A 27,835-nucleotide genomic window follows, 5' to 3' on the forward strand; every position below is an offset into this window, starting at 1 on the left:
GAAACACGACACACCCCTAACAGTGATGTCATCTCTTTATACGCCATTTTTGTTTGGGAGCAGTCGTGTCTTAGAAAGAGAGGATTAGATTGTGTACAGGTACGACAAAACCGAACCTTGTATGTAATTTTTTTTTTTTTTTTAACTAAAAACTTTTGGCTTTTCCAGCCAACGGACCACCCGCGCTTCCCGCCACACTCACAGAATGTCGTCAGAGAACCTGGACTCAGACACTCAGCTGGAATACGAGGACGAAAAACAGGTGGGTTTGTGGCTGCTATCTGTTGTGGGCTAACTCAACGTGTGTTATGCTAGTCAGGGTTGGCTATAAGGTTAGCACAAGCTCCAGGGCTGTCACACTGAGTCCCTTGTGGAGATGTTTAAACTATCGGTTTAGTTGCACGTAACGTTGTTTTGTGTGCTCTCAAGTGCTTCGTTTATGCGGCGGCAACAACACTAGCTCATCTCTTGTGTCATTGGCTGACGAGCTTTGGCTGCTCAGGCCTCATTGGTTCACCCGGAGGCACTCAAGCTAGCCTGAAAAGTTTTTTTAATAAATGAAAACAAAAATGATGCCAATCATCATCTTATGCACAAATGGAAGTGATGGAAACCTGTTTGAGGACTAGTGAAGCAACAAGGCGATACAAAGCTCACGGTAGAGATGATCTCACAATGTGGCGATAAACATATATCGATACATAGGTCAGAAATCATTCTACAATATTTGATCATGCAATTAATAAACAGAAAAAACATGCTCTTTTCATTCTTCTTCTCTGAATTGAGTATATTACTAGTAGACGTTCAATCTTGTTTGATGTGGTAGGGAAGGCAGCGAATGAACAAAGATTCACCTTCCCACTTGAAATGAAAGTGCAATTCTGCATAGTTTGTATTCGCATTTAAGGAACGTATGACACCAAATGCGACGAAGAGAGCAGAAAAATGTCATTGTTTCAATCTCTCTATTCCCATATTTTAACAGGATATTCATTTTATCCAAGTATTTTCCCCCAATTGCTAAATAGATTGTATGGTCATGACAGATTTATTCAGATTTATTCTGTATGACGGCAAAATTACTCCATTATGGTCAAAACTGTCGACTTCACCTTCACTGTCGCACCTCCTGAATGATATTTTTTGCCACTGGAATTAGTCCTGCTTTTCATTTCCCTGCCCTGGCTTTGGAGAGCGTAAAGAAACCAGGAGGCGTGACAGCTAGCCAACATGCTAACCCGAACCGAGTGATGTTTGAAAGTCTATTCTCAGCTTTCGAAGCAAAAAATCACACAAAACTACCCGGGATCATGTCAAACGGCGGCGGGGTTGTCGATTCTCTTCGGCGATTGGCAACGAGCAAGTTACAGCTCGTCCCCTCCTGCGGGAGGAGAACATGTTTGCCGGGGAAGGAGCTAGAGAATTACCGCCGGAAAAACTGGCGACGTCAGAGAAGCGCGTAGCTGCCACATGGTCAACACGAATATGGCATAAAATAATGGTTAACTACACAGCGAAGACGTAAGCGGTGTGAGAGCGGCGTACAATTGTTGTTGTTGTTGTTGCCATCGTTTTAAATATTCCATTTTTGAATCCCACACCTTGAAAATGAGTAACTTCCGGCTCCAGTCTCGGGTTTAGGACGAATGCGAATGTGACTTCACCGAGGTCAGCATCTCACAATACAGCCTTGCTTCATAGCATGCAGAGGGACTGCGGATTCCGCTGATTTTGCGGATTAATTTGTTTATTTTACGCATCACGCCAGCCAAACGGCTGCAGGCTTTTGTAGCTGCACCAAGGAGAGGCATGTGAGCCTTTTTGGGTTTCAGAAAGTTCCCGTTCACTCCGAGATCGGCCAAAACAAGTGTGCAACAACTGTGGGACCATTGGACATACGAAGAATTGAGTAAACATTGTGTTTTTTATTAGGTCAAATACTGGGCTCATGGCACACGTTTTAATACGAAGGTGGATTGCGTTTTGTGGCTGACATGCTCCTTGTCCACCGAGAATGCCACTCGGCTGACGACTGGCGTCCTGTCACACCCCCCCACCGCTGGGAGAGCACTATACTCTGCTTATTGCCTCTTCGTGTGCCCGGTGTTATGTCAAATTTTCCACCCCATCAGAAATGGCAACTTTGTAGTAAAAATCTAAATGGCTGTGAATACAGTAATTACAAAGTAAACAATACAATTTTTATTTAAATAAAGGATTATTTACGTATGTTTGATCATGGACGGACATGTAAAAAAGTTCTCCTCAGAGACATCCTGCCATGTTAGCTGCACAACAACTGCACGCCGCTCGCGCACTGCTTCGCCGTGTATTAAAGCATTATTTTACGCCATATTCGTGTTTACCATGTGGCAGCTATGCGCTCCTCCGTCGTCGGCTGGTTTGTCCGGCGGTCATTCTGCAGCTGCTTATCCAGCAAACATGCTCTCCTCCCGCAGCAGGAGGAGGAGCTGTAACTTGCTTGTTGCCGATCGGCAAAGACAATCGACAGCCCCGCCGCCGTGTGACATGTTCCTGGGTAGTTTTGTGTGATTTTTCGCTTCGAAAGCCGAGAATAGACTTTGAAACATCACTCAGTTCGGGTTAGCATGTCTGCTAGCTGTCACGCCTCTTGGTTTGTTTACATTCTCCGAAGCCGGGGCAGGAAGATGACAAAAGCCCGACTAACTACGGTGGCATAAAATATCGTTTGGGAGGTGTGAGAGTAAAGGTGAAGTCGACAATTTTGACCATTATGGAGTAATTTTGCCATGTCGTACTGAATAAAAGCATTTTTATTATGTACAAGACTGTTATTTGTCATGATCATACCATTTATTTTAGCGATTGGGGAAAATCCTTGAATAAAAAGAATATCTTGAATAAAAAGAATATCTTTTTCCATTCTTTAGAAATCAGCATTAGAAAATAGCTTAGTTTGAGCAATTTACCAATTTCTGATGAAAAAACAGAGAAATTGAGCTTTTTGTGAAAGCATACATTTCAAACATAACTTTGACTTTAATACAGCTATTTTTTGCTTTAGTTACATCCCAAACATCTGAATAATGTTTTCATTTTACAAAATAACATTAACACGTAGGCAAATAGAGCTTTTGATTGCAAAGTAACAATTTATTTACACATAACTAACTGAGAGATGACGCTGTTGTCGCTGCGACAGCCGGGTAAGCTTTTCCCTCATCGCCGCTTATCTCATAAAGATGGATCTTTTTTTGAGTCTCTGCGGGGGTGGGGGGATCTGCTCAATGGCATCGTCCGCTGCACTGGTGGTCCTGGTCGTTCTGCTCGGTCGTCCAGCACCTGGCATTCCGGGCGTCCTCTAGGTTGTTCTCCATTCGTTCGTCTTCCGCCGGCGCCCCGACCGTGTAGCCCGGCCGTTCGTTGCCGTTGAATCGGGTTGCGGGTCTTACCAGATGCGCTACTGCCATCCAGTGGCCATTTTGATTGCTTTAAAATGGAATTTCAGCTTTGTGCTTTGGAGCTAAATTGAATCAGAACCCAGAGATGTCTCTTGTAAAAAAAAAAAAAAAAAAAAAAAAAAAACGTAAAAGACGTATAAATACCTCTTTGGGACACTGAAACAATTAAAAAAAAATCGAACATATTTATACGTTTTTGGGAGCAAATGAGTTTAAAAAACTATTTTTTAATTAAAAACACCACCCTTTTCACCCACTTCCAATTCTCTGAAAAATGGCGCGATCGGCCCAATATCTGATCATGTGATCGGACATCCCTTATTTTTCCCACCCTTTACTCCTGTGGCCATGTCACTTCCTGATCAACATAATTATCTTCATGGCTTTTGTCATTTATAGCCAAAGACGTCACATCACACTGTCTAACGCTTCTTCCTGCTAGATCATTTTGCTGGTAAATTTCTCGCCATGGACCCGAGTGAGTCAACACACCAACACCCACCCAATCATCCCTGGGGGATTCCTGAGTCACTTTTTGAATTCATTCCCAAGCAGGGCTCGCTCACACTATTCATATCCCCTAAGCATATACAGTTCGGGCTAGAAGTATTTGGATGGAGGTTTTAGCCTTCTTCCACTTGCACTGACTCCACTCGGACTACATCACTTCAAGACTACACTTAAATCTAGTTCATTTATAGGAAAGCAGTGAAACAAAACCTCCTCCCGACCCACGCTAGGTGTGTCTGGTAGCCCAGATGACAAGCGACACTTCTCAGACTCGTTTGTCTTGTGTGACAACCACTAAACCGTTCACTTTTGAAAGTCTAAGCGCTCTGCAAATGAGCAGATTTGAAATCGGTAACCATGTCACGTCACGACAGTGTCATTGTACAGAGGGACAGTTTTTATTTTTGCTGCAGGCAGTATCAGCTCCTTTAACTTGGTACGCCCCCTTATATTATGCTAACAGTGCTCGTTGGTTTACTGATGTAACACTCACAAAGCGGAATGATTGTTGGCAATATTTGGCATGTTTTCACTTAAAAAAATCAAGTGGATTATCAATATTGTTGGGATCTAACGTTTAAACGGACGTCTTAATTGATTTGGCTTCCGGCTGTCCTTGGCAAACATTTTAGACACAGTAAACAGTAGAGGCGTGCAAAATTTCCGATTCTTATATTATTCGCGATTCGGCCGTGGAAGATTTGAGAACGATTCACAAATATCCAAATTCCGATTATTGAATTATACCAGGTAAAGCGGAAGTAAAACGCAGTCAGCGCGGTCTTTGGGACGCAATGAGGAACGGACCAAGAGTAAATATCATGTTCAACTCATGCCGCTAGATCAAAAAAACAATCATACCTGACTGCGGCTGACAGCCGCTACAAACAACGCCCAGTTGCTAGTTGCTACAAACATACGGCTACAGTAGATATCATATATATGTAGAACTAGATGCAAAATGACAGAGGACGTCAGTGTTAGAACATGTATTATTGAACAGAGATGCGAAATGACAGACTTTCCGGCGTAAGTAAACAGCCACCATCTTAAAGCAGTAGACCTCTCTAAAAGGCTCTATTGTAGCGAACCTAATTAACTTTTTATCTAAAATACTCTTTAAATCGGCAGAATCTTGTCTTAAATCTATCTTTAAATGATGAAATAGTGTTAAAACTTTGACAGAAGGGAAATTATGGAATAACGGGAGCAATTTTAACAACTGTAACAGTTGTTGATTCACAACAATAAATTAATTGAATGTAGTTTAAAGCTGCTGATACAGTTTTTGTATTTACTGTTATTTTTGTATATTTGTTTACTGTTATATGTCAACTTGATACTGAAATAGTAGTTTGGTGTAGCCTGAGAGGATTTTTGAACAATTTTGGAACTAATATACGAAACATTAAAAAAAAAAAAAAAAAGGAGGGGGGTGCATCAATAATCGTTTTATAATCGAATCGGAGCCTCCGAATCGTAATCGAATCGTTAGGTGCCCAAAGATTCCCAGCTCTAGTGAACAGACTGGTACTGGATTACTCTAATGTTGTTGTGACTTCAGCAGATTGCAAGGCAATGCTGCTGCACACTGTCAGCTACTGGACAGGAGTAGATGTGCAGCCACTGATTTGTTAATTTCCAACCAAAAAACACTCATGTAAGGATCGATACTGACAGATTTTGAATCGAAAGGAGAATTGCGTGATGTGATTTCGCAGAATACCCTACTGTATGTATTAATTTGAGTGTTTAATATCCCCAGTTGTATTTCATACACTATGTGCTTGTGTGAATACTATGCTAACACACACCTACTTAGCTGACAGCCTATCAGAGCGAAGAGTTTGTAAATATAAAATCTTAAAATTCAGGGGTGTGACAATACATAGTAGGGCTGCAGCTATCGAATATTTTAGTAGTCGATTAATCAATGGACTAGTTAGTTCGAATAATCGAGTCATCGGATAAGGAACATGAAAAATTAAAATACCTCAGCTGAGCCTCAAACGGTATTTTTTTTTGACTGAGGATCTATGTACAACAAAACAATTGGCTAACTTGCACAGAAAAAGTACGCTAGCTTAAATGCTATAAATGCTTAAAATCCTAAATGTTTTTTTTACAGTGCTCTTAACAAATGGTTCAGACACATATTCCCACAAAAAGCGACTGAATATACCTATAAACTATGAATGCATTAAAAAACATTAGCTCAAACAAAAATTTAGCTTACGTTGGTCTTAACAGGGAGCAGTTGGATTCAGGCATGTGAAAAGAGGCAGACCCGAGGGCATTGTATCCACCCTAATCAATAAAACTAAATGCAAACACTTTCAAAATAAACCATTACAACGGCACTTTAAACGAATACTCGAAGCAACAAAATTTAATTCAAATATTTTTTTTCCTAATCGAATACTTGAGTTAATCGATTAATCGTTACAGCACTAATACATAGTGATATATCGTGATACTTTGTATCCCGAAAGGTTACCTATATGATTTCGTGCTGCAACAATTAATCGATTAACTCGAGTATTCAATTAGAAAAAAAGATTCGAATCAAATTTTGCTGCTTCGAGTATTCGTTTAATTGAAGTGGCGTCGTCATGGTTTATTTTGAAAGTGTTTGCATTCAGTTTTATTGGTTTAGGTGGATACACTGCCCTCTACTCTGCCCAATTTCACATGGCTGAATCCAGCTGCTCTGTGTTAAGACCGACATTAGCGCAAACAAAAACTTGGCTTATGTTTTTTTTTATGCAATCGTAATTTAGTTTATAGGTATATTTAGCTGTTTTTGTGGGAATATGTGTCTGAACCATTTGTTAAGAGCATCATTAAAAAAAAAAAATTGCGTTATGTAGCATTTAAGCTAGCAGACTTTTATCATGTAAGTTAGCCAATTGTTCTTTTGTTGTACATATATCCTTTTTTTTCATACTGTTTGAGGCTCAGCTCAGGTATTTTAATTTTAGTGTTCCTCATTCGATTACTCGATTATTCGAACTAGCTAGTTCATCGATTAATCGACTACTAAAATAATCGGCAGCTGCAGCCCTAATATGATTAGAGATGTGATGCCGATCGATCGGGTCCGATCACGTCATTTTCAAAGTATTGGAATCGGCAAAAAAATATCGGCCATGCCATTTTTTAATATATTTTTTTTAATTAAATCGTTTTCTAATTGTATTTAATGTTACTAACATAATATGTTACACTCATCCAGAGTCTTTAGTTTAGGCTCTCGATAACGGCGGTAATTAATTTTTTTAAAAAAATGTATCACGTTAAAATATTTAACGCAGTTAATACATGCGCTGCACGACCCACCCACGCAATGTCGCGCTCAATCTGTAATGGCGCCGTTTTATCTATAGAGAGACATAAAAGGCAGCATAAAATGAGTAAAGTGAATTTTGGCAGCCTTTGGAGCCTTTTTTTAATCGGCTAAAGCCTTACAATCCCTCTCCCTACGACTTGAAATATCATGGGAAGCAATGTGGGGAAGCAAGGTAGCAATTGATCTTTTTCTTAACACCTTATGTTATTTCTAGGAGTGGGAACCTCAGGGCACCTCACGATACGATACGATTCGCGATACAAGGCTCACGATAACGATTATATCACGATACAGCGATTATCGATGTATTGGTCAGAAATTGGATACATAAAATTCTACGATACAACTGTTGAAACGGAAAAAAAAAAAAGATTATTTGAAAATAGAAAAAAATACTGTTTAAGTCATTTATTAAACAGTGACACCTTTTCTGTGCAACATTGCTGTAAAATATAAATCTACTGCAAATTGTGCCCCTGCACATATAGAGGAAACCAACCACGACCACTGATATCGCTTGGAGAGATAAAAAAATAAATAAAAAGTGCCGTAGGTGTCAGCAGTTGAGCTTGGAGTGGGGCAATGATAAAATTGGTGGGTCTTTTCTTCGTATATTAACTTTGTTGCTTGGTTTGAGCACTTCCGCTATCTGCTTCAGCAATTAAGATGTCAGACTTGCTCAGTCACAGTCTTCCTCACCTTAAAAACAACAAAATAAAACAAAAAATATTAGCTACTTCATAGCGTTGAGTTGAAATCCTGATTTTTTTTTTTTGTGTTGGAAGTATTGAATTTAAAAAAATATGAATTGAATGTATTGAAATTAAAAATTCAATAATTACCTATTTTTAATATGTAGGCTACATCAATAATTACCTATTTTTAATATGTAGGCTACATTCATTATCATGCACATCACTTTATATATCTTGGAACCTATTCAAACCATTTTTATAGCTTATTGTATCAAAATGACAGTAATAACAGTTTGTGTAGTAAACTAGATGGAAATTGGTTCTCAAATAAATCGGTAAATTCATGTGGGCTTGTTCGATATTCATTTTCATCCAGTTTAGGGTCCTGGTTTATTTTATATCATTCAACACCAAATGTCATCAAAATAATACATGTAAATTAAAAAGTCAATTACATTGCAAAACTTTCTTACCTCAAGTGATGAAAGCAAAGCTCACAAACTCCAGTGTCCACTACGTCACCAGCTCCCAGTGAAACTTATTTTTCTTAGACAATTCTTGCATACAGCAAAGTCCTTGTTCACCTTGCTTCCTTTCTTGTTGGTGTAAAATCTAAAGTGTGTCCCCATGTGTGATTTGTAGCAATATTTTTCTCATTTTTTCCCTCCACCGTTCTCACGGAGCTTTTTTATTTTTTCAACCCACTTGGAGCTTCTCTTCTTCTCTAGACAACTTGTGCGCACTTTACCCTCACCGCCACTCCCGAGCGCCCCTAGTGGACCGCCAAGGAATTGCTCAACAAACATTGAGCAGTTTACAGCATCCATACTCCATTGTATGGCCAATATGTTAAATAAAAGTATCGATTCTTGGCGGGAGCATATCGATAACCCATCGGGTTGCAAAATATCGCGATATATCGCTGTATCGAGATATTGTCACACTCTTAGTTATTTCCCAACGCAGAGAAGATATATCAATTGGTAGCACTACGCACAGTCATGGTTCCACTTCCCATCATGCATTTGGGTTGAATGGCTGCAGTATCATTTACTGAAAGCTCAACAAATACACTAGATGGCAATATTGAGTCACAATATACAAAGTCACATGTCTTTCTATCCGTGGATCCCTCTCACAGAAAGAATGTTAATAATGTAAATGCCATCTTGAGGATTTATTGTCATAATAAACAAATACAGTACTTATGTACTGTATGTTGAATGTATATATTCGTCCGAGTTTTATTCATTTTTTTCTTAATGCATTGCCAAAATGTATATGATCGGGAAAAATTATCGGGAATGATTGAAATTGAATCGGGAGCAAAAAAAGCAATCGGATGGGGAAATATCGGGATCGGCAGATACTCAAACTAAAACGATCGGGATCGGATCGGGAGCAAAAAACATGATCGGAACAACCCTAAGTATGATTAATATAATTATAAGAAGAAGAATGTTAAGCAATAGCTCAAAGCAGCCAGTGTAAATGTTCTTGCAGCTGTATTTAGCATTTTTAGACTTTCCAGGTGGGTTGTAAATAATCTACTGTCACATTAGCAGCTGTTTGTGAAAAGTTTTTCTCCTGCTCCCTCCTCAAACATGTGCTAATAAATGTGGACTTGTTCACATAGGACTCCCAGGAGAAGAACGCCAACCTCGTGAAGGCCGAGGAGGCCAAGCTGCAGGCCAAGTACCCCGGTCTCGGCCAACGACCCGGCGGCTCCGACTTCCTTATGAAGCGGCTACAAAAAGGGGTGAGACTCATTTGTCACATGCCATATTTTTTTTTCGAATTTTTATTTGGGTGAGGTCACTATAGAAAATCAACATGTTAAAAAAAACTAACTCCTTCACTGACATTGACAGTGATAGACAATGAGTTAAGAGATGTTTTCAATATAATGTTTTCTGGTTCGTTTGCTAAATATCAGAACACGTAGCCCTCCGTTGTCAATGAACATTTGGGAAGACCTTTGCATTAGAGGCGTCCCGACCAGTCGACGTTGTCAATGACGTAAATGCGTCGACGAGCACAACATCCCGTCGACGATTAAAGGCGAGTTAAAAAATGTAATTATACTAGTGTAATATCAGGTAGGGGTGTGACAAAATATCGAAATGGTATATATTGTGATACTTTGTATCCCAAAAGGTTATTGATACGCTCGTGTGAAGAATCGAAATATCGTTTTAAAAAGGTGTCAATTAAGAATTTTTTTTTAAAAAGGCTGCCAATGACGGTGCTCGACGCCCATCCATTTAGACTGGGAACGTTCGTTCGTTCAAAACCAGAGCATTCAGTCATTCGGTCTGATTTTTGGGGCATTTACTGGTCACTTGCTTTTCATTTTAGGGCATTTACAGGTCATTTCCTGTTGAGTTTGAGTCACTGCCTATTCATTTGGGTGATTCTCATGTCACTTCCTCTTCTGTAACGCAAAATAAACAGCAAGCGACCCATAAAATAGCCCAAAATCAACAGGTAAATGACCTTAAATGGCCCAAATTTACTCATTGCCTGGCATTGGCTGCCATAGACGTTCAATCCGTTTGAAGTGGGAGGGACGGCAGCGAATCAACGAATGTTCATTCGCTGGATTGGACGTCTACTAGTGATAAACTCATTCCAGTTCATAGCAGAAGCTTGTTTTTCTGTTTATTCGTTTTTTGTAGAATATCCAAGAATGATTTTCTGACCAATGTATTGAAAATCGTTGCATCGCTATATCGTCAGATCACCGTTATCGTGAGCTTTGTATCGCGTATCGTATCGTGAGGTACCAAGAGGTTCCCACTCCTAATATCAAAATCTCTCACCTTTTGGCGAAATTCGCCGTTTTGAGTTAAAAAAAGGGCGACCTACGTGAATTGTGTAGATCCGAGGAGAAAATTTTTAAGGAGCGGGGTTCGGGAGATTTTTTTTTTTTTTAATGTCGGACGGTTGGTATGCAAGCGGGGAAAGCGGCACAAAGCCAAAAAAGCGCACCAGTGGGGCCAAAACATTGACTTATTTCGACGAAACAAAGGTGGGTACACTGTTGCACATCGGCCGTGAATGAGCACCTTGAGCGCCGTCACCCAGTTGTAATTTTGGAAGACAGGAAAGTCCAACTAACGACATGTTTTGTTGAAGTTGCTAAGCCTGCAATGAGTATCTAATATGTAGTATATATGCAATGAGTCCATTTATCGCTTGGTAAATAAAAATAAAAATGAGGGCAGTCATTTTCACGGCTGAGTTTTATCGTTGCGTGCGTGCGTGCATACACTTGTGCGTGCGTGTACACGTGCGTGTTGGCACTCCAATTCTTTTCACAGATGTTTATTGGTCATTAACACGCCGTAGAATACAAGTTCAGACATACAAAATAAGGAAATACATCTATATTAAACACTTTAAACGTTAGCATTGCTGTATTGAGGCTAATGTGGAAAATGTTGACCTACTTTAGCCTGCTATAAAACATTGGCAGTCTTCTCCAAAAGGCAAACTTGCGGTTAAAAGGTGACAATTCAAACATGAAAAATCTCTGCTTAACAGCATTAGCAAACGAAAAAAATGGAGAAAAAAAAAAACCTGACACCACATGCAATGACAAAAAGAGCTTTTTCTGCAGAGTGTAACGCTTCCTGTCAGCGGTTTAGTGAATGTACTTCCGGTGAACATTTCAAAATAAAAGCACGTCACATTCATCATATAAATAACAATTTCTGGAGTAAATCCCACATACTTCAGAATTCAGATTCCACACTAAGAGTAGCTCTAAAATGACACCCTTTATGAAAAATCTGACTGGCAATGAATAATTATTATACTACTATTATATAGAGTAGTATACAGTGCCTTGCAAAAGTATTCGGCCCCCTTGAATCTTGCAACCTTTCGCCACATTTCAGGCTTCAAACATAAAGATGAAATTTAATTTTTTTGTCAAGAATCAACAACAAGTGGGACACAATCGTGAAGTGGAACAACATTTATTGGATAATTTAAACTTTTTTAACAAATAAAAAACTGAAAAGTGGGGCGTGCAGTATTATTCGGCCCCTTTACTTTCAGTGCAGCAAACTCACTCCAGAAGTTCAGTGAGGATCTCTGAATGATCCAATGTTGTCCTAAATGACCGATGATGATAAATAGAATCCACCTGTGTGTAATCAAGTCTCCGTATAAATGCACCTGCTCTGTGATAGTCTCAGGGTTCTGTTTAAAGTGCAGAGAGCATTATGAAAACCAAGGAACACACCAGGCAGGTCCGAGATACTGTTGTGGAGAAGTTTAAAGCCGGATTTGGATACAAAAAGATTTCCCAAGCTTTAAACATCTCAAGGAGCACTGTGCAAGCCATCATATTGAAATGGAAGGAGCATCAGACCACTGCAAATCTACCAAGACCCGGCCGTCCTTCCAAACTTTCTTCTCAAACAAGGAGAAAACTGATCAGAGATGCAGCCAAGAGGCCCATGATCACTCTGGATGAACTGCAGAGATCTACAGCTGAGGTGGGAGAGTCTGTCCATAGGACAACAATCAGTCATACACTGCACAAATCTGGCCTTTATGGAAGAGTGGCAAGAAGAAAGCCATTTCTCAAAGATATCCATAAAAAGTCTCGTTTAAAGTTTGCCACAAGCCACCTGGGAGACACACCAAACATGTGGAAGAAGGTGCTCTGGTCAGATGAAACCAAAATTGAACTTTTTGGCCACAATGCAAAACGATATGTTTGGCGTAAAAGCAACGCAGCTCATCACCCTGAACACACCATCCCCACTGTCAAACATGGTGGTGGCAGCATTATGGTTTGGGCCTGCTTTTCTTCAGCAGGGACAGGGAAGATGGTTAAAATTGACGGGAAGATGGATGCAGCCAAATACAGGAACATTCTGGAAGAAAACCTGTTGGTATCTGCACAAGACCTGAGACTGGGACGGAGATTTATCTTCCAACAGGACAATGATCCAAAACATAAAGCCAAATCTACAATGGAATGGTTCAAAAATAAACGTATCCAGGTGTTAGAATGGCCAAGTCAAAGTCCAGACCTGAATCCAATCGAGAATCTGTGGAAAGAGCTAAAGACTGCTGTTCACAAACACTCTCCATCCAACCTCACTGAGCTCGAGCTGTTTTTCAAGGAAGAATGGGCAAGAATGTCAGTCTCTCTATGCGCAAAACTGATAGAAACATACCCCAAGCGACTTGCAGCTGTAATTGGAGCAAAAGGTGGCGCTACAAAGTATTAACGCAAGGGGGGGGGGAATAATATTGCACGCCCCACTTTTCAGTTTTTTATTTGTTAAAAAAGTTTAAATTATCCAATAAATTTTGTTCCACTTCACGATTGTGTCCCACTTGTTGTTGATTCTTGACAAAAAATTAAAATTTTATATCTTTATGTTTGAAGCCTGAAATGTGGCGAAAGGTTGCAAGGTTCAAGGGGGCCGAATACTTTTGCAAAGCACTGTACTATGCTATTAATGCTAGATATTTTTTTAAGAATTGAATCACGTTGGAAAGGTGAAGTCAGTGTTCTGAATCTTTACATTCTTTTTAGGGCTGCAGCTATCGAATATTTTAGTAATCGAGTAATCGACTGAAAATTCTATCGATTAATCGAGTAATCGGATAAAACAAATATATTTTTAGGTGAAGAGCAATTATAAATATACATGAGAAAACAAGACATTTCATCTAATCTTGAACCATTTTCAGTCAATCAATGTCTTTATTTTCGATGTATATTGTTGAAAACAGCCAACAATTGCATCTCAGATTAACTAGAATTAAAAAATAAAAAAAAAGACAAATTCACTGCTTTCACTCAAAAAAACTTTAGATCTTATTTAAAAAAATATATATATATATATATGTATATATACCTAAAAATGCCATTACGCTTGATAACACACATCACTTAAAAGTTAGGATTTTTTCCCACGTGTTTCAATTGAATTTCTATTTGTGTCAAGCCATTTTTAAGTTCTAGTTAAGTTTTACCCTACTCTAAACTGTAAGTCCTGATAGGATTTTGTGTTTTTGCAGTGTTCAAAATAAATGTATGATGCAGGCTGTATTGGAGCACATTAGGGACCAGTGCTACTTGGTGTTTTATCCAGCAATGACTACTAAGCTAAAATTGATAGTTAGCATTATTGAGTTTTTATTTTACACCCTCATCACACCACAAAGGTATGTTATGTTAAAAAGCCTGTATGTAAGACACGTTAGCCACGCATCGAAAGTGGTCATAATTAATAGAAACCTAGCCCTCCGCAGGGCTAACGTTACGTGAGCTAGTGACTCAGACAGTAACGTTAATCTTATTTATTAGCGTTTAGCGCTCTTTATTAGCGCTTAGCGCTCTACTGCTTTAAGATGGCGGCTGTTTATTAACGCTGCCCAGACGCGGCCGAGTCTGTCATTTAGCATCTAGTTCAACATACATAGGATCTCTATGAGACTCATCAGATGCTACCTGCTACCAACTTAACATCATGCGGGCTAGTTTTTAGCAACGTCGGCGTAGTTTGGAGCGGCTGTCGGCTGCGGAAATGTTTTTTATATTGTTTTATTGCTTCTTCCTCTACGCACGTGACATAAGTGCGTTGTCCCGCATTAAAAGTAGTCCGAGCGAAACGTGATGCTTAGAGCTGTCAAAATAAACGATTACTCGAGGTGAATAAAATTATTCGGATCAGTTTTTAAACTCGAGTTGCTCGAGTATTCGTTTCAGCTCTAATTCTTTTACACTAGTTAATAGAGGCGTGCAAAATTTCCGATTATTAGATTATTCGCGATTCGGTCGTGGCAGATTCGAGAACGATTCACAAACATCCAAATTCCAATTATTGAATTATACCAGATAAAACGGAAGTAAAACACAGTCAGCGCGGTCTTTGGGACGCAATGAGGAACGGACCGAGAGTAAATATCATGTTCAACTCATGCCGCTATATAAAAAACAATCATACCTGACTGCGGCCGACAGCCGCTGCAAACAATGCCCAGTTGCTAGTTGCTACAAACATACGGCTACAGTAGATATCATATATATGTAGAAATAGATGCCAAATGACAGACGACGGCGGTGTTAGAACATGTATTATTGAACCGAGATGCGAAATGACAGACTTCCCGGCGTTAGTAAACAGCCGCCATCTTAAAGCAGTACTAAAGCAGTGACTTCTCTAGAAGGCTCTGTTGTAGCGAACCTAATTAACTTTTCATCTAAAATACTCCTAAATTGGCAGAATCTTGTCTTGAATCTATCTTTAAATGATGAAATAGTTTTAAAACTTTGACAAAAGTAGACAGAAGGGAAGTTATGGAATAACGGGAGCAATTTTAACAATGGTAACAGTTGATTCACAACATTAAATTAATTGAATGTAGTTTAAAGCTGCTGATACAGAATGGGGACTGGGGTATTTTATTTACTGTTATTTTTGTATATTTGTTTACTGTTATATGCTAACTTGATACTAAAATAGTAGTTTGGTTTAGCCTGAGAGGATTTTTGAACAATTTTGGAACTAATGTACAAAACATTTTTAAAAAAGAAAAAAAAAGGAGGGGGGTGCATCAATAATCGTTTTATTATCGAATCGGAGCCTCTGAATCGTAATCGTAATCGAATCGTTAGGTGCCCAAAGATTCCCAGCTCTACTAGTTGATGCTATGAGCATTTCACTTTATTGTTATTTACGTGTTTATTTGTACTTTAAAAAAGAATGTAAGTGTTCCAAAATGTTTTTGTGAATTAATAAGCGTCATCAAAAATTTCATTGCTAAGTAAGTAAAAAAAAAAAAGGGGGGGGTGTTTTTTTTTTTTTTAGATTAGTCGACTAATCGTAAAAATAGTCGGGTGACTAATCAGGAGAAAATTAGTCGTTTGGGACTGCCCTAGTCAATGCTCCTAACAAATGTTTCAGACACATTCCCACAAAAAACGGCTAAATATACCTATAAACTAAATTAAGAATGCATGAAAAAACATTAGCTCAAACAAAAACTTAGCTTACGTTGGTCTTAACAGGGAGCAGTTGGGTTGAGCCATTTGAAAAGAGGCAGACCAGAGGGCAGTGTATCCACCCTCATCAATAAAACTAATTGCAAACACTTTCAAAATAAACCATTAAAACGCCACTTTAAATAAACGAATACTCGAAGCAACAAAATTTAATTCGAATATTTTTTTGTAATCGAATACTCGAGTTAATCGATTAATCGTTGCAGCACTAATGCTAACACAACCTTTTCTTGTCGTTTAGCAAAAATACTTTGACTCGGGCGACTACAACATGGCCAAAGCCAAGATGAAGAACAAGCAGCTTCCCGTGGCGGGGCCCGACAAAAACCTGGTGACCGGCGACCACATCCCCACACCGCAAGACCTGCCGCAGAGGAAGTCGTCCTTGGTGACCAGCAAGCTCGCCGGCTAGCCTTTGCTGTGGGAGACCACCCCTCGCCCGTTTCCCCGCCTGCCCCTCACCCTCGTCGATACACCAACCGCACCACCGCTCCCTCTTTCCGTGTCATCCGCAGACGACATCTGGGCGGACTCGTACAGTCTGCTCGTTTTCGGGGCGTCCGGGTACGACGCCCCCTCACCCTACCGCTTGGCTGTCCGTGTTCCGAGATGGTCGCCGTCAGCAGGTGTGTGGTTTAGCCGGGGGACTTTGTGCACTTTGTATTTCGCTAATCGATGTGCGTCACGGACTCGGGATCCACCTACGAGGATGCGGTGCGGGGTTCCGTCTTGCTCGGATACCGAATTTTCTGCAGGCGCTTTTACTCGTTATTCCCTCAGAAAAAAAAAAAAAAAACACGCTGCATGATTGTACCTGACGAGAATTCTTAAACGGGAGAGGGACCATCATCTTTTGTGGGGGTTTTTTGTTGTTGTTGCTGTCCGGACAATCCACGGCGCAGAACTTTATCCGACGTCTGCTTTAGCCGCATGCTCCTCACAGTCGTGCTCACACAGGCATGCCCTTTCTGTGCCGTTCAGTGGTGGAAATTAGCGCTTCGGAGTGGGAGGAACGTTGGGATGCTTACGAGAAAAAGACTGTTTCACGGAGGTTCATCAAGAATAAAGCACACCAGCCTAAAAGTTCACTCACATGATGGCGGTAGTAGTCATCTTTTGTTGACTTGTGGCCTACCATTCAACGGGTGCTGCTTCAGTTGGGTTGGGTTTAACTACAATATAATAAAATATGTGAAATGTTGTCATACCTACTTTGTCATATTGCAAGGAATGAGATGATCGTGTACTGAAATCTGTTGGAGCATTTATTTGAGATCTTTGATTATCCAGTAAGTCATAACAGGTTAATGCTTACAATGAAAATTAATATTGTCTTAACCCTTAAAGACCTGCAAAATGAAGCAATTATCAGAGAATCCCAAAATTTGAAAAATAAGGTCCTAATGAAACCTTTTGTTCAAATTTGTAAAAAGAAATGTCATAATGAATATGTGTAATAAGCGCTCTAATATCTATAACCCAAGCTAAATCCTGTTTTTTTCTCATGGAACCTGCAGATGCATGTGTTGACTTGATAGCAGATAGTATGTGGTGTGCACTAGAAAATATCTGAAAACAATCTGGAAACAATCCAGAAACTATGTGGTGCACACTTGATACTGTCGTGCACACTTGAAACTATCCGGTACGCACCAAATAGTATGTGGTGCGCACCAGAAACAATTTGAAAACAATCTGGTGAGCAACAGAAACTATGTGGTGTGCACGAGAAAATATCTGGTGCGCACTACAAAACTATCTGGTGAGTAACAGTATGTGGTGCACACTAGAAACTATCTGGTGCGCACCAGATGGTATGTGGTGCGAACTAGATACTATGTGGTGCATACTTGAAACTATCTGTTGAGCACTAGACAGTATTTGGTGCACACCAGAAAATAACTGGTTCGCACTAGATAGTATGCAGCGTGCTCGAGAAAATATCTCAAAACAATCCAGAAACAATCCAGAAACTATGTGGTGCGCACTTGAAACAATGTGGTACGCACCGGATAGTATGTGGTGCACACCAGAAACAATTTGGAAACAATCTGGTAAGTACCAGTTAGTATGTGGTGCGCACTAGATACTATGTGGTGCACACTTTAAACTATCTGGTGAGCACTAGACAGTATTTGGTGCGCACCAGAAAAGAACTGGTTCGCACTATATAGTATGCGGCGTGCTCTAGAACAGGGGTCCCCAACCTATTCCACTAAGGCACACTGTGGGTGCAGGATTTCATTCTTACCAAACAAGATGACAACACTTTTTCCCCAATCTGGTGTTTTACAAGTGCAATCAGTTGATTGCAGTCAGGTGTGGCTTGTTTTAGCAGAAGCCTCATTGGTTCAACTGTCTCTGCTGGATCGGCTGGAACAAAAACCAGGACCCACAGTGTGCCTTGAGGACTGGGTTGAAAACCCCTGCTCTAGAAAATATCTCAAAACAATCCAGAAACTAAGTGCTGCGCACTTGAAACTGTTGCACACTTGAAACTATCTGGTACGCACCAGATAGTATGTGGTGCGCACCAGAAACAATTTGGAACCAATCTGGTGAGCAACAGAAACTGGTGTGCACTAGAAACTATCTGGTGCACACTAGATACTGTGTGGTGCGCACTAGAAACTATATGGTGAGCACCAGACAGTATGCGGTGCACACCAGAAACTAACTGGTGCATACTAGATAGTATGTGGTGCACACCATAAACTATCTGGAAACAAGGCAAGGCAAAGCAAATTTTTTTATATAGCACAATTCAGCACAAGGCTGAGTGCACACTTGAAACTATCTGGTGCGCATCAGATAGAAGGTGGTGCGCACCAGAAACAATTTGGAAAAAATCTGGTGAGCAACAGAAACTGTGGTGCACATTATAAACTATCTGGTGCACACTAGATACTGTGTGGTGTGCACTAGAAACTATCTGGTGAGCACCAGACAGTATGTAGTGCACACCAGAAACTAACTAGTGCATATTAGATAGTATGTGGTGCGCACTTGAAACTATCTGGTGAGCACTAGACAGTATTTGGTTCGCACTAGATAGTATGTGGTGTGCACTAGACAGTCTCTGAAAACATTCCAGAAACTATGTGTTGCGCACTTGAAACTGTGGTGCACACTTGAAACTATCTGGTACGCACCAGATAGTATGTGGTGCGCACCAAAAACAATTTGGAAACAATCTGGTGAGCAACAGAAACTATGTGGTGCGCGCTAGAAACTATCTGGTGCACACTAGATACTGTGTGGTGCGCACTACAAACTATCTGGTGAGCACAAGACAGTATGTGGTGCTCACAAGAAACTAACTGGTGCATACTAGATGGTATGTGGTGCACAACAGAAACTATCTAGAAACAATCAAGAAACTGAGTGCGCACTTGAAACTATCTGGTGCGCACCAGAAACAATTTGGAAACAACCTGGTGAGCAACAGAAACTATGTGGTGCGCACTGGAAACTATCTGGTGAGCACCAGACAGTACGTAGTTCACACCAGAAACTAACTGGTGCATTCGAGATGGTATGTGGTGCACACCAGAAACTGTCTGGAAACGATCCAGAAACAATCTAGAAACAATCCAGAAACTAAGAGTGCGCACTTGAAACTGTGGTGCACACCTGAAACTATCTGGTGCGCACCGGATAGAATGTGGTGTGCATCGGAAACTATCTGGTGAGCACCAGTTAGTATCTGGTGCGCACTAGAAACTATCTGGTGCGCACAAGAAAACTATGAGAATGTGAAGGTGACAATGTGCAAGTAATGCAGTAATATCTTTATAGTTGAGTCCAAGATTGAAATAAACCTCAACCATATCCTGTATAATCATTTTTAGCACGCTAAAACTGCTGGTGTCCGATGCGTGCCGGCAGTTTGTGTCCTACATAAGGGAATTGTGCGCACCAGATAGTGTAGATTTTTTTGTACAGACCGCATACCAGATGGTTTAAATTAATTTTATTTCTGTCTATGTCCCTTTAGGGCTGCCTAGTTTCTGAATACGGGACAATTCCGTTTTTCAAAGGGACAGTTGACAACCCTAACCTGTCCATTGAAGAATTGCTAAACAGTCCATAGTCTCAGGCATGCCCGCAACCTAATAAGACTCAACAAACTTTGCTTATTACAAAGTAGGCCATGACGTCCCCTTGACGGTTAGCACGCACGCCTATTCTCAACGGAGCGCATACACATGCCTTGACACATCGTAGACGCCCCGAGCCTGTCAGACCGCTTGGCAGCGCTGACAAACTTTGAATTTTAAGTGCGTGACGTTCCGGACGGGCCTTCTTTCAGGAATTGAGCAGGTGCACGCTAGGCACGTTGCCCGTGCAAAACCGTTTCATTGTATGTTTTTATTTGCATTATCCTTGTCTCCAGTTTAAGGTGAATGCTCCTTGTAATTAGTTGTAAAATGATTCAATTCGCTTTTTTCCACTCCTGAAAAAGGCAAAACTGTGCAAACTTTGGCACATTTCAACTGCTAGCACCACTAGTGAATCACTAGAACAAAAGGTCACTTTTTTAAAAACAGACCTTTACTATCCCAGCAGGGGGCAGCAACGCACTGCTTTAGATTTTTGACCTACCCAGTGTGCTCTGTAACATTTTACTATTAGTGAAGAGAACATGGCATAATAAAGAGTAGGGGAGGCAGGGGTTGCTGGAAATCACTCACAGCAGGGGGTGCTGAGGATATTATTTTGTTTTTCTGATCCAAAACCAGTCGTTTTACTCCAAATTTGTCCTGCTCACTCTTTCCCCCCCCCATACAAGCCATACACAATTGCAGTACACACACATGCTGGATAGTTTACGTACTACTACTAGGCTGCTACAAAGACGGTGTTCTATTTACTGGAAATAAAAATGTACATAAGTGCTCCAATAGTCAGCCTACTTGTTGCGTGTGTGAATACTAGTGTTGCACCGATACTAGTATTGTTACCGATACGGCACTAAAATGACGTCATCAGTGTCGGCAAGTACCAGGACCGATACGGCACTAAAATGACGTCATCAGTATCGGCAAGTACTGAGAGAGAGAGAGAGCGAGAACCAAAATTGGTATTTGGCATGTGGCAAAATGGATTTTGCCATGTGGCATTTTTTTTTCCCATGTGGCATTTTTTTGCAATGTGGCAAAATGGATTTTGCCATTTGGCATTTTTTTTGCCATGTGGCAAAATAGATTTGGCCATGTGGCATTTTTTTTTTCCCATGTGGAATTTTTTTGCAATGTGGCAAAATGGATTTCAGTTTGTGTCATTTTTTGGGGCGGTATATGGCAGTTTTGCAGGCCATGCACACTCCATGCCATTGACGGCCATGCACGTCCAAAATTTCCATTAATTCTAAATGGCCGAAAAACTTGTGGCTGTGATTTTTGGCCATCCACTTACCATTACAGCGCATTGACATTCAACGGACACCCGAGTCAGGCTATGCCATTGACGGCTGTGCACGTCCAAATTTTCCATTCATTTTAAATAGCAGAAAAATATGTTTGGCTGTTTTTTTTTACCATACACTTTACATTGGAGTGCATTGACATTCAACTGGCAACCAAGTCAGGCTATGTCACGTTGGCATTTTTTTTGCCATGTGGCAAAATTAATTTTGCCATGTGGCAAAATAGATTTTGCCATGTGGCATTTTTTTTTGCCATACGGCATTTTTTTTTGCCATGTGGCATTTTTTTTTTTGCCATGTGGCAAAGTTCATTTTGCCATGTAGAAAAATGGATTTTGACATGTGGCTTTTTTGTTTTTGGTATGTGGCAAAAGTGACTTGGTTTGTGTCATTTTTTGGGGCGGTACATGACAGTTTTGCAGGCCATGAACACTCCATGCCATTGACGGCCGTACACGTCCAAATTTTCCATTCATTTTAAATGGCCGAAAAACATGTTTGGCTGTTATTTTTGACCATACACTTTACATTAGAGCGCATTGACATTCAACTGGCAACCAAGTAAGGCTATGTCATTGACGGCTATGAACATATCCCCTCAAAAAAAAAATGCCACATGGCAAAATCAATTTTGATTATGCCATGTGGCATTTTTGTTTTTTTCGCCATGTTTGCAAAATGGATCTTGCCATGTGGTATTTTTTTTCCATGTGGCATTTTTTTGGCCATGTGGCAAAGTTGATTTTGTCGTGTAGCAAAATGGATTTTGACATGTGGCTTTTTTTTTGGTATGTAGCAAAAGTGACTTTGGTTTGTGTCATTTTTTTGGGGAGGTATATGACAGTTTTGCAGGCCATGCACACTCCATGCCATTGACGGCCATACACGTCCAAATTTTCCATTCATTTTAAATGGCCGAAAAACGTGTGGCTGTGATTTTTGGTCATCCACTTACCATTACAGCGCATTGACATTCAACGGACACCCAAGTTAGGCTATGCCATTGACGGCTGTGCTCGTCCAAATTTTCCATTCATTTTAAATGGCCGAAAAACATGTTTGGCTGTTATTTTTGACCATACACTTTACATTAGAGCACATTGACATTCAACTGGCAACCAAGTCAGGCTATGCCATTGGCGGCTATGCACATACCCCCCCAAAAAATGCCACATGACAAAAAAATGCCCCATGGCAAAATCCCATTTTGCCACATGGCAAAAATAAATGCCACATGGCAAAATCCATTTTGCCACATGCTAAAAAAAATGCCACATGGCAAAATTAATTTTGCCACATAGCAAAAAAAGCCACATGGCAAAATCCATTTTGCCACATGGCAAAAAAAAAAAGCCACATGCCCCCCAAAAACAAATGCCACATGGCAAAAACAATTTTGCCACATGGCAAATACCGTTTTTGGTTCTCGGCCATGCTGTACTGAGAACTGCACAATCTGTACTGTAGGACCTGTTTACCTAGCAACAGCTGGTCGCCCTACCCAAGATGGCCGCCAGATATGCACAACGCTCCTCAATGATAATAGTCATTCAATCGTGTGACGTTCAATTGTCCTACTGCTGCGTAAGTGGGTTAATCACTAGTAGATGGTCAGTTCATTTGGAGTGAAAGGGTGCTGAACCTTCCCCCTTCAAATGGATTGGACCTCTAGCCACTGTGTAAATGGCAGCTTTGAAATTGATAAAATAATCTTTTTAAAATCTGTTAAAAATAAGCTAGTTGTGGCTTCATATTAATGTCATTGCATTGACTTGAATGAGAATATGGCTTCAGGGCGGCCATGTTGGTAGGGGCAACAAAAGGCATTTGTTATGCTTCCGCTGTGAATTGAAATGCGTTTATCACAAATAGACGTCCAATCGGTTTAAAATGGGAGGGTTGGCAGCGAATGAACGTTTGTTCATTCGCTGCCATCATCTCACTTCAAATTGATTGGACGTCTACTAGTGATAAACTCGTTTAACCAGTTTTATTTGGTAGTTAGAGCCAATTTTTAGTGTTAAAAGAACAAAATAAATGTATATTTTATATATTTTTACAGTAGCGGCCAATACCACACAGCCAGGTATCGTTAGCCAAAAAAATAGTATCGGTGCAACACAAGCGAATACATTGTAAATAGACTTGTGTGATTGTTTGATTCGGTGGTACCTCTAATTTGAAAGGGGTGTCTTGTATAAATACCGCCATTTCAGGCAAATTTCTTCTTCAAATGTGTGGAACGCCAACTAAACATCTTGCCGTCATATCGGAGAAAAATCACGAGCTACCCCGCAACAGGATCTGTGACGGTCGCTTGCCGGAATGTGAACGAGGGTCTCCGTTCTTGTGTTCTCTTCTCGTATCACAAGTATATAATACAGTATATATTTCACCCTGGCTTGGCATCACTACAGGGAAACCAGAGGCCTCCATTGGTTTAAGGACTTTAAAAAAAAAATTGGGGAAAGACTTTAAAAGAATTTGGAATGTTTTACTTGTGTAGGGGAGGTACAAAAAAGGTTTTTTTTGCCAGTATTTGAAATAAAATTTTACAGTATTAAAGCTGCTTTCGTGTTTTTTTTTTTTTTTTTTGGTCAACAATAATGGAAATATAACGGCAGTCTGTGATCGGATGGGACATCCATAGACTTCATAATATATTGACATGACACGGGGCGCAGGGCCGATCCGTAGGGGGCCTATTTTCAAAAACTTCAAATATTTTCAAAACCAAAGCTGCTACTGACCTAAACCCAAAACAAGCACCTAACATAGCCATATATGAGTCTCCATGAGCAGCAGCATCAAAAAATTCAAAGTCGTTCCCTTATAAAATCCAGATGATTTTTTATACAAGTATAACAGAACTTTAAATGGCTATAAAATTCTCAGATTTTACACTAGATACACAAAAAGCACCTGTATTTTCAGGATCAATAGCAATATTTAACATTTCATATGTTTTTGCCCAAAATAGCAACTTAAATTTTTTTCAATCGCTAATAAATCACCCAATTTTTATTTCAGAAAAAATAATACTTGAGGAAACCATGCAGAATCAATCATAAATAATTTCTAAATAGATTATTAATGAATTATATATGCAATCACAACTTATTATAGAATAGAATAGCCCTTTATTGTCATTATACAGTTGTATAGTTCGTTATATAGTTGTAGTGAATAAGGCTAGCGGCCGCCTGACGTAAACAGCTTTTCTGGTGAAAATTCTTGTGAATAAATGCTTAAATCCCCAAATTCTTCATAGATATGGACGTAAAACAGGCTCTATTCTTGGTTAGGAGCAAAGAAACCGTGTCGTTAGCATTTATTTTACGTAAATATGTCGAAGTACAATGCTACTCTGTTAGCGAATGAGGCTAGCGGCCGCCTGATGTAAACAGAGCTTTTCTGGCGAAAATTATTGTGAATAAAAGCTTAAATCCCCAAATTCTTCATGGATATGTACGTAAAACAGTCTCGATTCTTGGTTAAAAGCAAAAAAAAACGTGCAGTTAGCGTTTATTTTACGTAAATGTGGCGAACTATGATGCCAATGCAGTAGCGGCTGATTTCTCCCATCGATTTTTTTCACAACGTTTAAAAATGCATGCATGGTACGAAAAATATAATAATAACCTTGAATCCTCGAACAAATAACTCCTGAGACAATCCTTCCTGTTTGTATGTGGTACAGCTTTTGTACTTTTCAAAAATCCAAGCTTGGACATCCAATCTTCGAATGACTATTATTAAATGAAGCTCAGCCCCCTATGGTAAGACGTGGTGCAAGGAATGACGAAGTGTCAGGTCAATAGTTTTGAAGTCTATGGGACATTTCTATAAAATCCTGCATTTTTTTTTTTTAATTGGGAAAAAAAAAAACACGATGGACCGAGGGCGCGATGTTTGAAGCGCAAAGTGGCTAGTCATCACTGTATTGACATCTTATTCTACGCTGCCTTATCGCTAATTCTGGCACTGACATTCTCACTACTTGAATGTGTCTACAGTGGTATGAAAAAGTATCTAAACCTTTTGGAATTTCTCACATTTCTGTATAAAATCACCATCAAATGTAATCTGATCTTTGTCAAAATCACACAGATGAAAAAATGGTGTCTGCTTTAACTAAAACCACCCAAACAATTATAGGTTTTCATATTTTAATGAGGTTAGTACGCAAACAATGACAGAAGTGGGGAAAATAAGTAAGTGAACAACCACATTTATGATTTTGTGGCCCACCTTGGCAGCAATGACTTCAACCAGATGCTTCAAGTAGCTGCAGATCAGTCCGGCAAATCAATCAGGACTAAACTTGACCAATTCTTCTCTACAAAACTACTGTAGTTCAGTCAGATTCCTGGGATATCTGGCATGAATCGCTGTCTTCAGGTCATGCCACAGCATCTCAATGGGGCTCAAGTTTAGATTTTGACTTGGCCACTCCAGAACGTAGATTTTGTTCTTCTGAAACCATTCTGAAGTTGATTTACTTCTCTATTTTGGATAATTGTCTTGTTGCAGCATCCATCCTCTTTTTAGATTCAACTGTCTGACAGAAAACATCCTGATAAACTTTTGAATTGAAGTTGTCCAGGCCCTGAGGTAGTAAAACAGGCCCAAATCACGATGCTCCATCCACCATGCTTCACAATGGGGATGAGGTGCTGATGTTGGTGAGCTGTTCCATTTTTCCTCCACACATGATGTTGTGTGTTATTCCCAAACAATTCAACTTTGGTTTTATCAGTCCACAAATTTTTTTGCCAAAACTTCTATGGAGTGTCCAAGTGCCTTTTTGCAAACATTAAACAAGCAACATTGCTGCAACAATATTTTTATAGACAGCAGTGGCGTCCTCCGTGGAGTCCTCCCATGAACACCATTCTTGGCCAAAGTTTTACATAAAGTTGATGTGTGCACATAAATATTGGACTGTGCCAGTGATTTCTGTAAGTCTTTAGCAGACACGCTAGGGTTCTTTTTTTTACCTCTCTGAGTATTCTGCCCTGAACTCTTGGCGTCATCTTTGGTGGGTGGCCACTCCTTGGGAGAGAAACAACAGTGCCAAACTCTCTCCATTTGTAGACAACTTCTTTGACTGTCAATTGATGAACATCCAGACTTTTAGAGATGGTTTTGTATCCTTTCCTAGCTTTATACAAATAGACGATCCTTGATCGTCAGACAGCTCTTTTGACCGAGGGGTGATGCACATCAGACAAGGCTTCTCATCAAGACAATTCTTACCAGTTGTATGTTTTATAGTGGGCAGGGCAGCTTTAAACCACTCATCAGTGGTTGGGCACACACCTGACTTAAATTGTTTGGTAAAAATTGGTTTCTGGTGCTCTTTAAGTCTCCTTAGGCCAGTGCTTCTCAATTATTTTGTTACGCCCCCCCCAAGGAAGACGTAAATGTTTCGCGCCCCCCCAAACTCTCTGCCACCACTGTAAATAGTATCATTTGTCTATAAAATTACTATTATAAATACGCATCTGCCTAACATTGTCCTTTTTTTTCCTAATAACGAAAAAAAGTAACAGATCAACTTATAATAAAGTAGAACTTTATTAACATTGTTTTGTTTGTAACAGAGAAGACGACGTGCATCAATTTGCCTGAATTAAAAAAAAAAAGTCCCATCCAAACTAAAAAATACACTCAAGTTACATTTTTGACCATTTGATAAAGAAAAATAAAATGTAATGAAATCAGTAAATAATAACACATTAAAATTGATTAGAAACATTCACTCATGAGGACAATATGCCAAAAAATTTGATCGGAAAAACAAAACTGAATAAAAGAAAGAAAAAAAAAGTGTCCTTGGACAGAAGGACAGTTTTTATTTTTGTACCTCCTTTGCAATGGTGTGGAGTTATCTTGCAATGAGCATGCTAACAATGCTAATTGGTTTACTGATATTACACTGACAAAACAGGACGATTGTTGGAAATATTCGGCCGTTTTCGCTGAAAAACAATCAAGCTTATCAATGAGATTGGGGTCTAATGTCTTTAAGTGGCGTCTTAATTGTTTTGGCTTCTGGCTGTCCGCTATAATTATTTTTAGACACAGTAAACAGTGGTCTTTCCTCATTACCCACTGTATTAAAAGTCAAAGCTAAAAGGCAAACGGCACGAAAAAAGCGCATTCCCGGCGGCTGAGGTAGAACCGTAGGTGAGGGCGGTCGTCGTGACGATCCCAAGCCAAAAATGGCACTTCTCGGGCGGCGACGTGAGAACCGGCCGGACAAGACAGTGGGTCGCTGCGTGAGTCCGGTCGGAAAACGGCTTTCGAAAACGGCGGCGGCGCACTGCTCTTCATATCTGTTTTCTGTGTGTTCTGAGTGCTCTT

At 40.0% G+C, this 27,835-nt stretch overlaps 1 protein-coding gene across 1 annotated transcript; it reads left to right on the top strand.

Annotated features, from left to right (window-relative positions):
* ensab (endosulfine alpha b) lies at positions 1 to 24,036 on the top strand. The gene is made up of 4 exons (XM_057834748.1): positions 1 to 99; positions 169 to 262; positions 9,637 to 9,759; positions 16,280 to 24,036. Exons 2-4 carry the CDS (start codon positions 206 to 208, stop codon positions 16,448 to 16,450), a joined length of 351 nt encoding a protein of 116 aa, XP_057690731.1. The 5' UTR covers positions 1 to 99; positions 169 to 205; the 3' UTR covers positions 16,451 to 24,036.
* The last annotated feature ends 3,799 nt before the right edge of the window (positions 24,037 to 27,835 follow it).

This window comes from Corythoichthys intestinalis, chromosome 4 (genome assembly GCF_030265065.1).
Source record: "Corythoichthys intestinalis isolate RoL2023-P3 chromosome 4, ASM3026506v1, whole genome shotgun sequence".
Lineage (NCBI taxonomy): Eukaryota > Metazoa > Chordata > Actinopteri > Syngnathiformes > Syngnathidae > Corythoichthys > Corythoichthys intestinalis.

Coding starts and splice junctions, on each gene's coding strand:
- ensab (XM_057834748.1), top strand. CDS start 206: ATGTCGTCAGAGAACCTGGACTCAGACACTCAGCTGGAATACGAGGAC. Junction 263..9,636: donor AATACGAGGACGAAAAACAG/GTGGGTTTGTGG, acceptor TTGTTCACATAG/GACTCCCAGGAGAAGAACGC. Junction 9,760..16,279: donor TGAAGCGGCTACAAAAAGGG/GTGAGACTCATT, acceptor CTTGTCGTTTAG/CAAAAATACTTTGACTCGGG.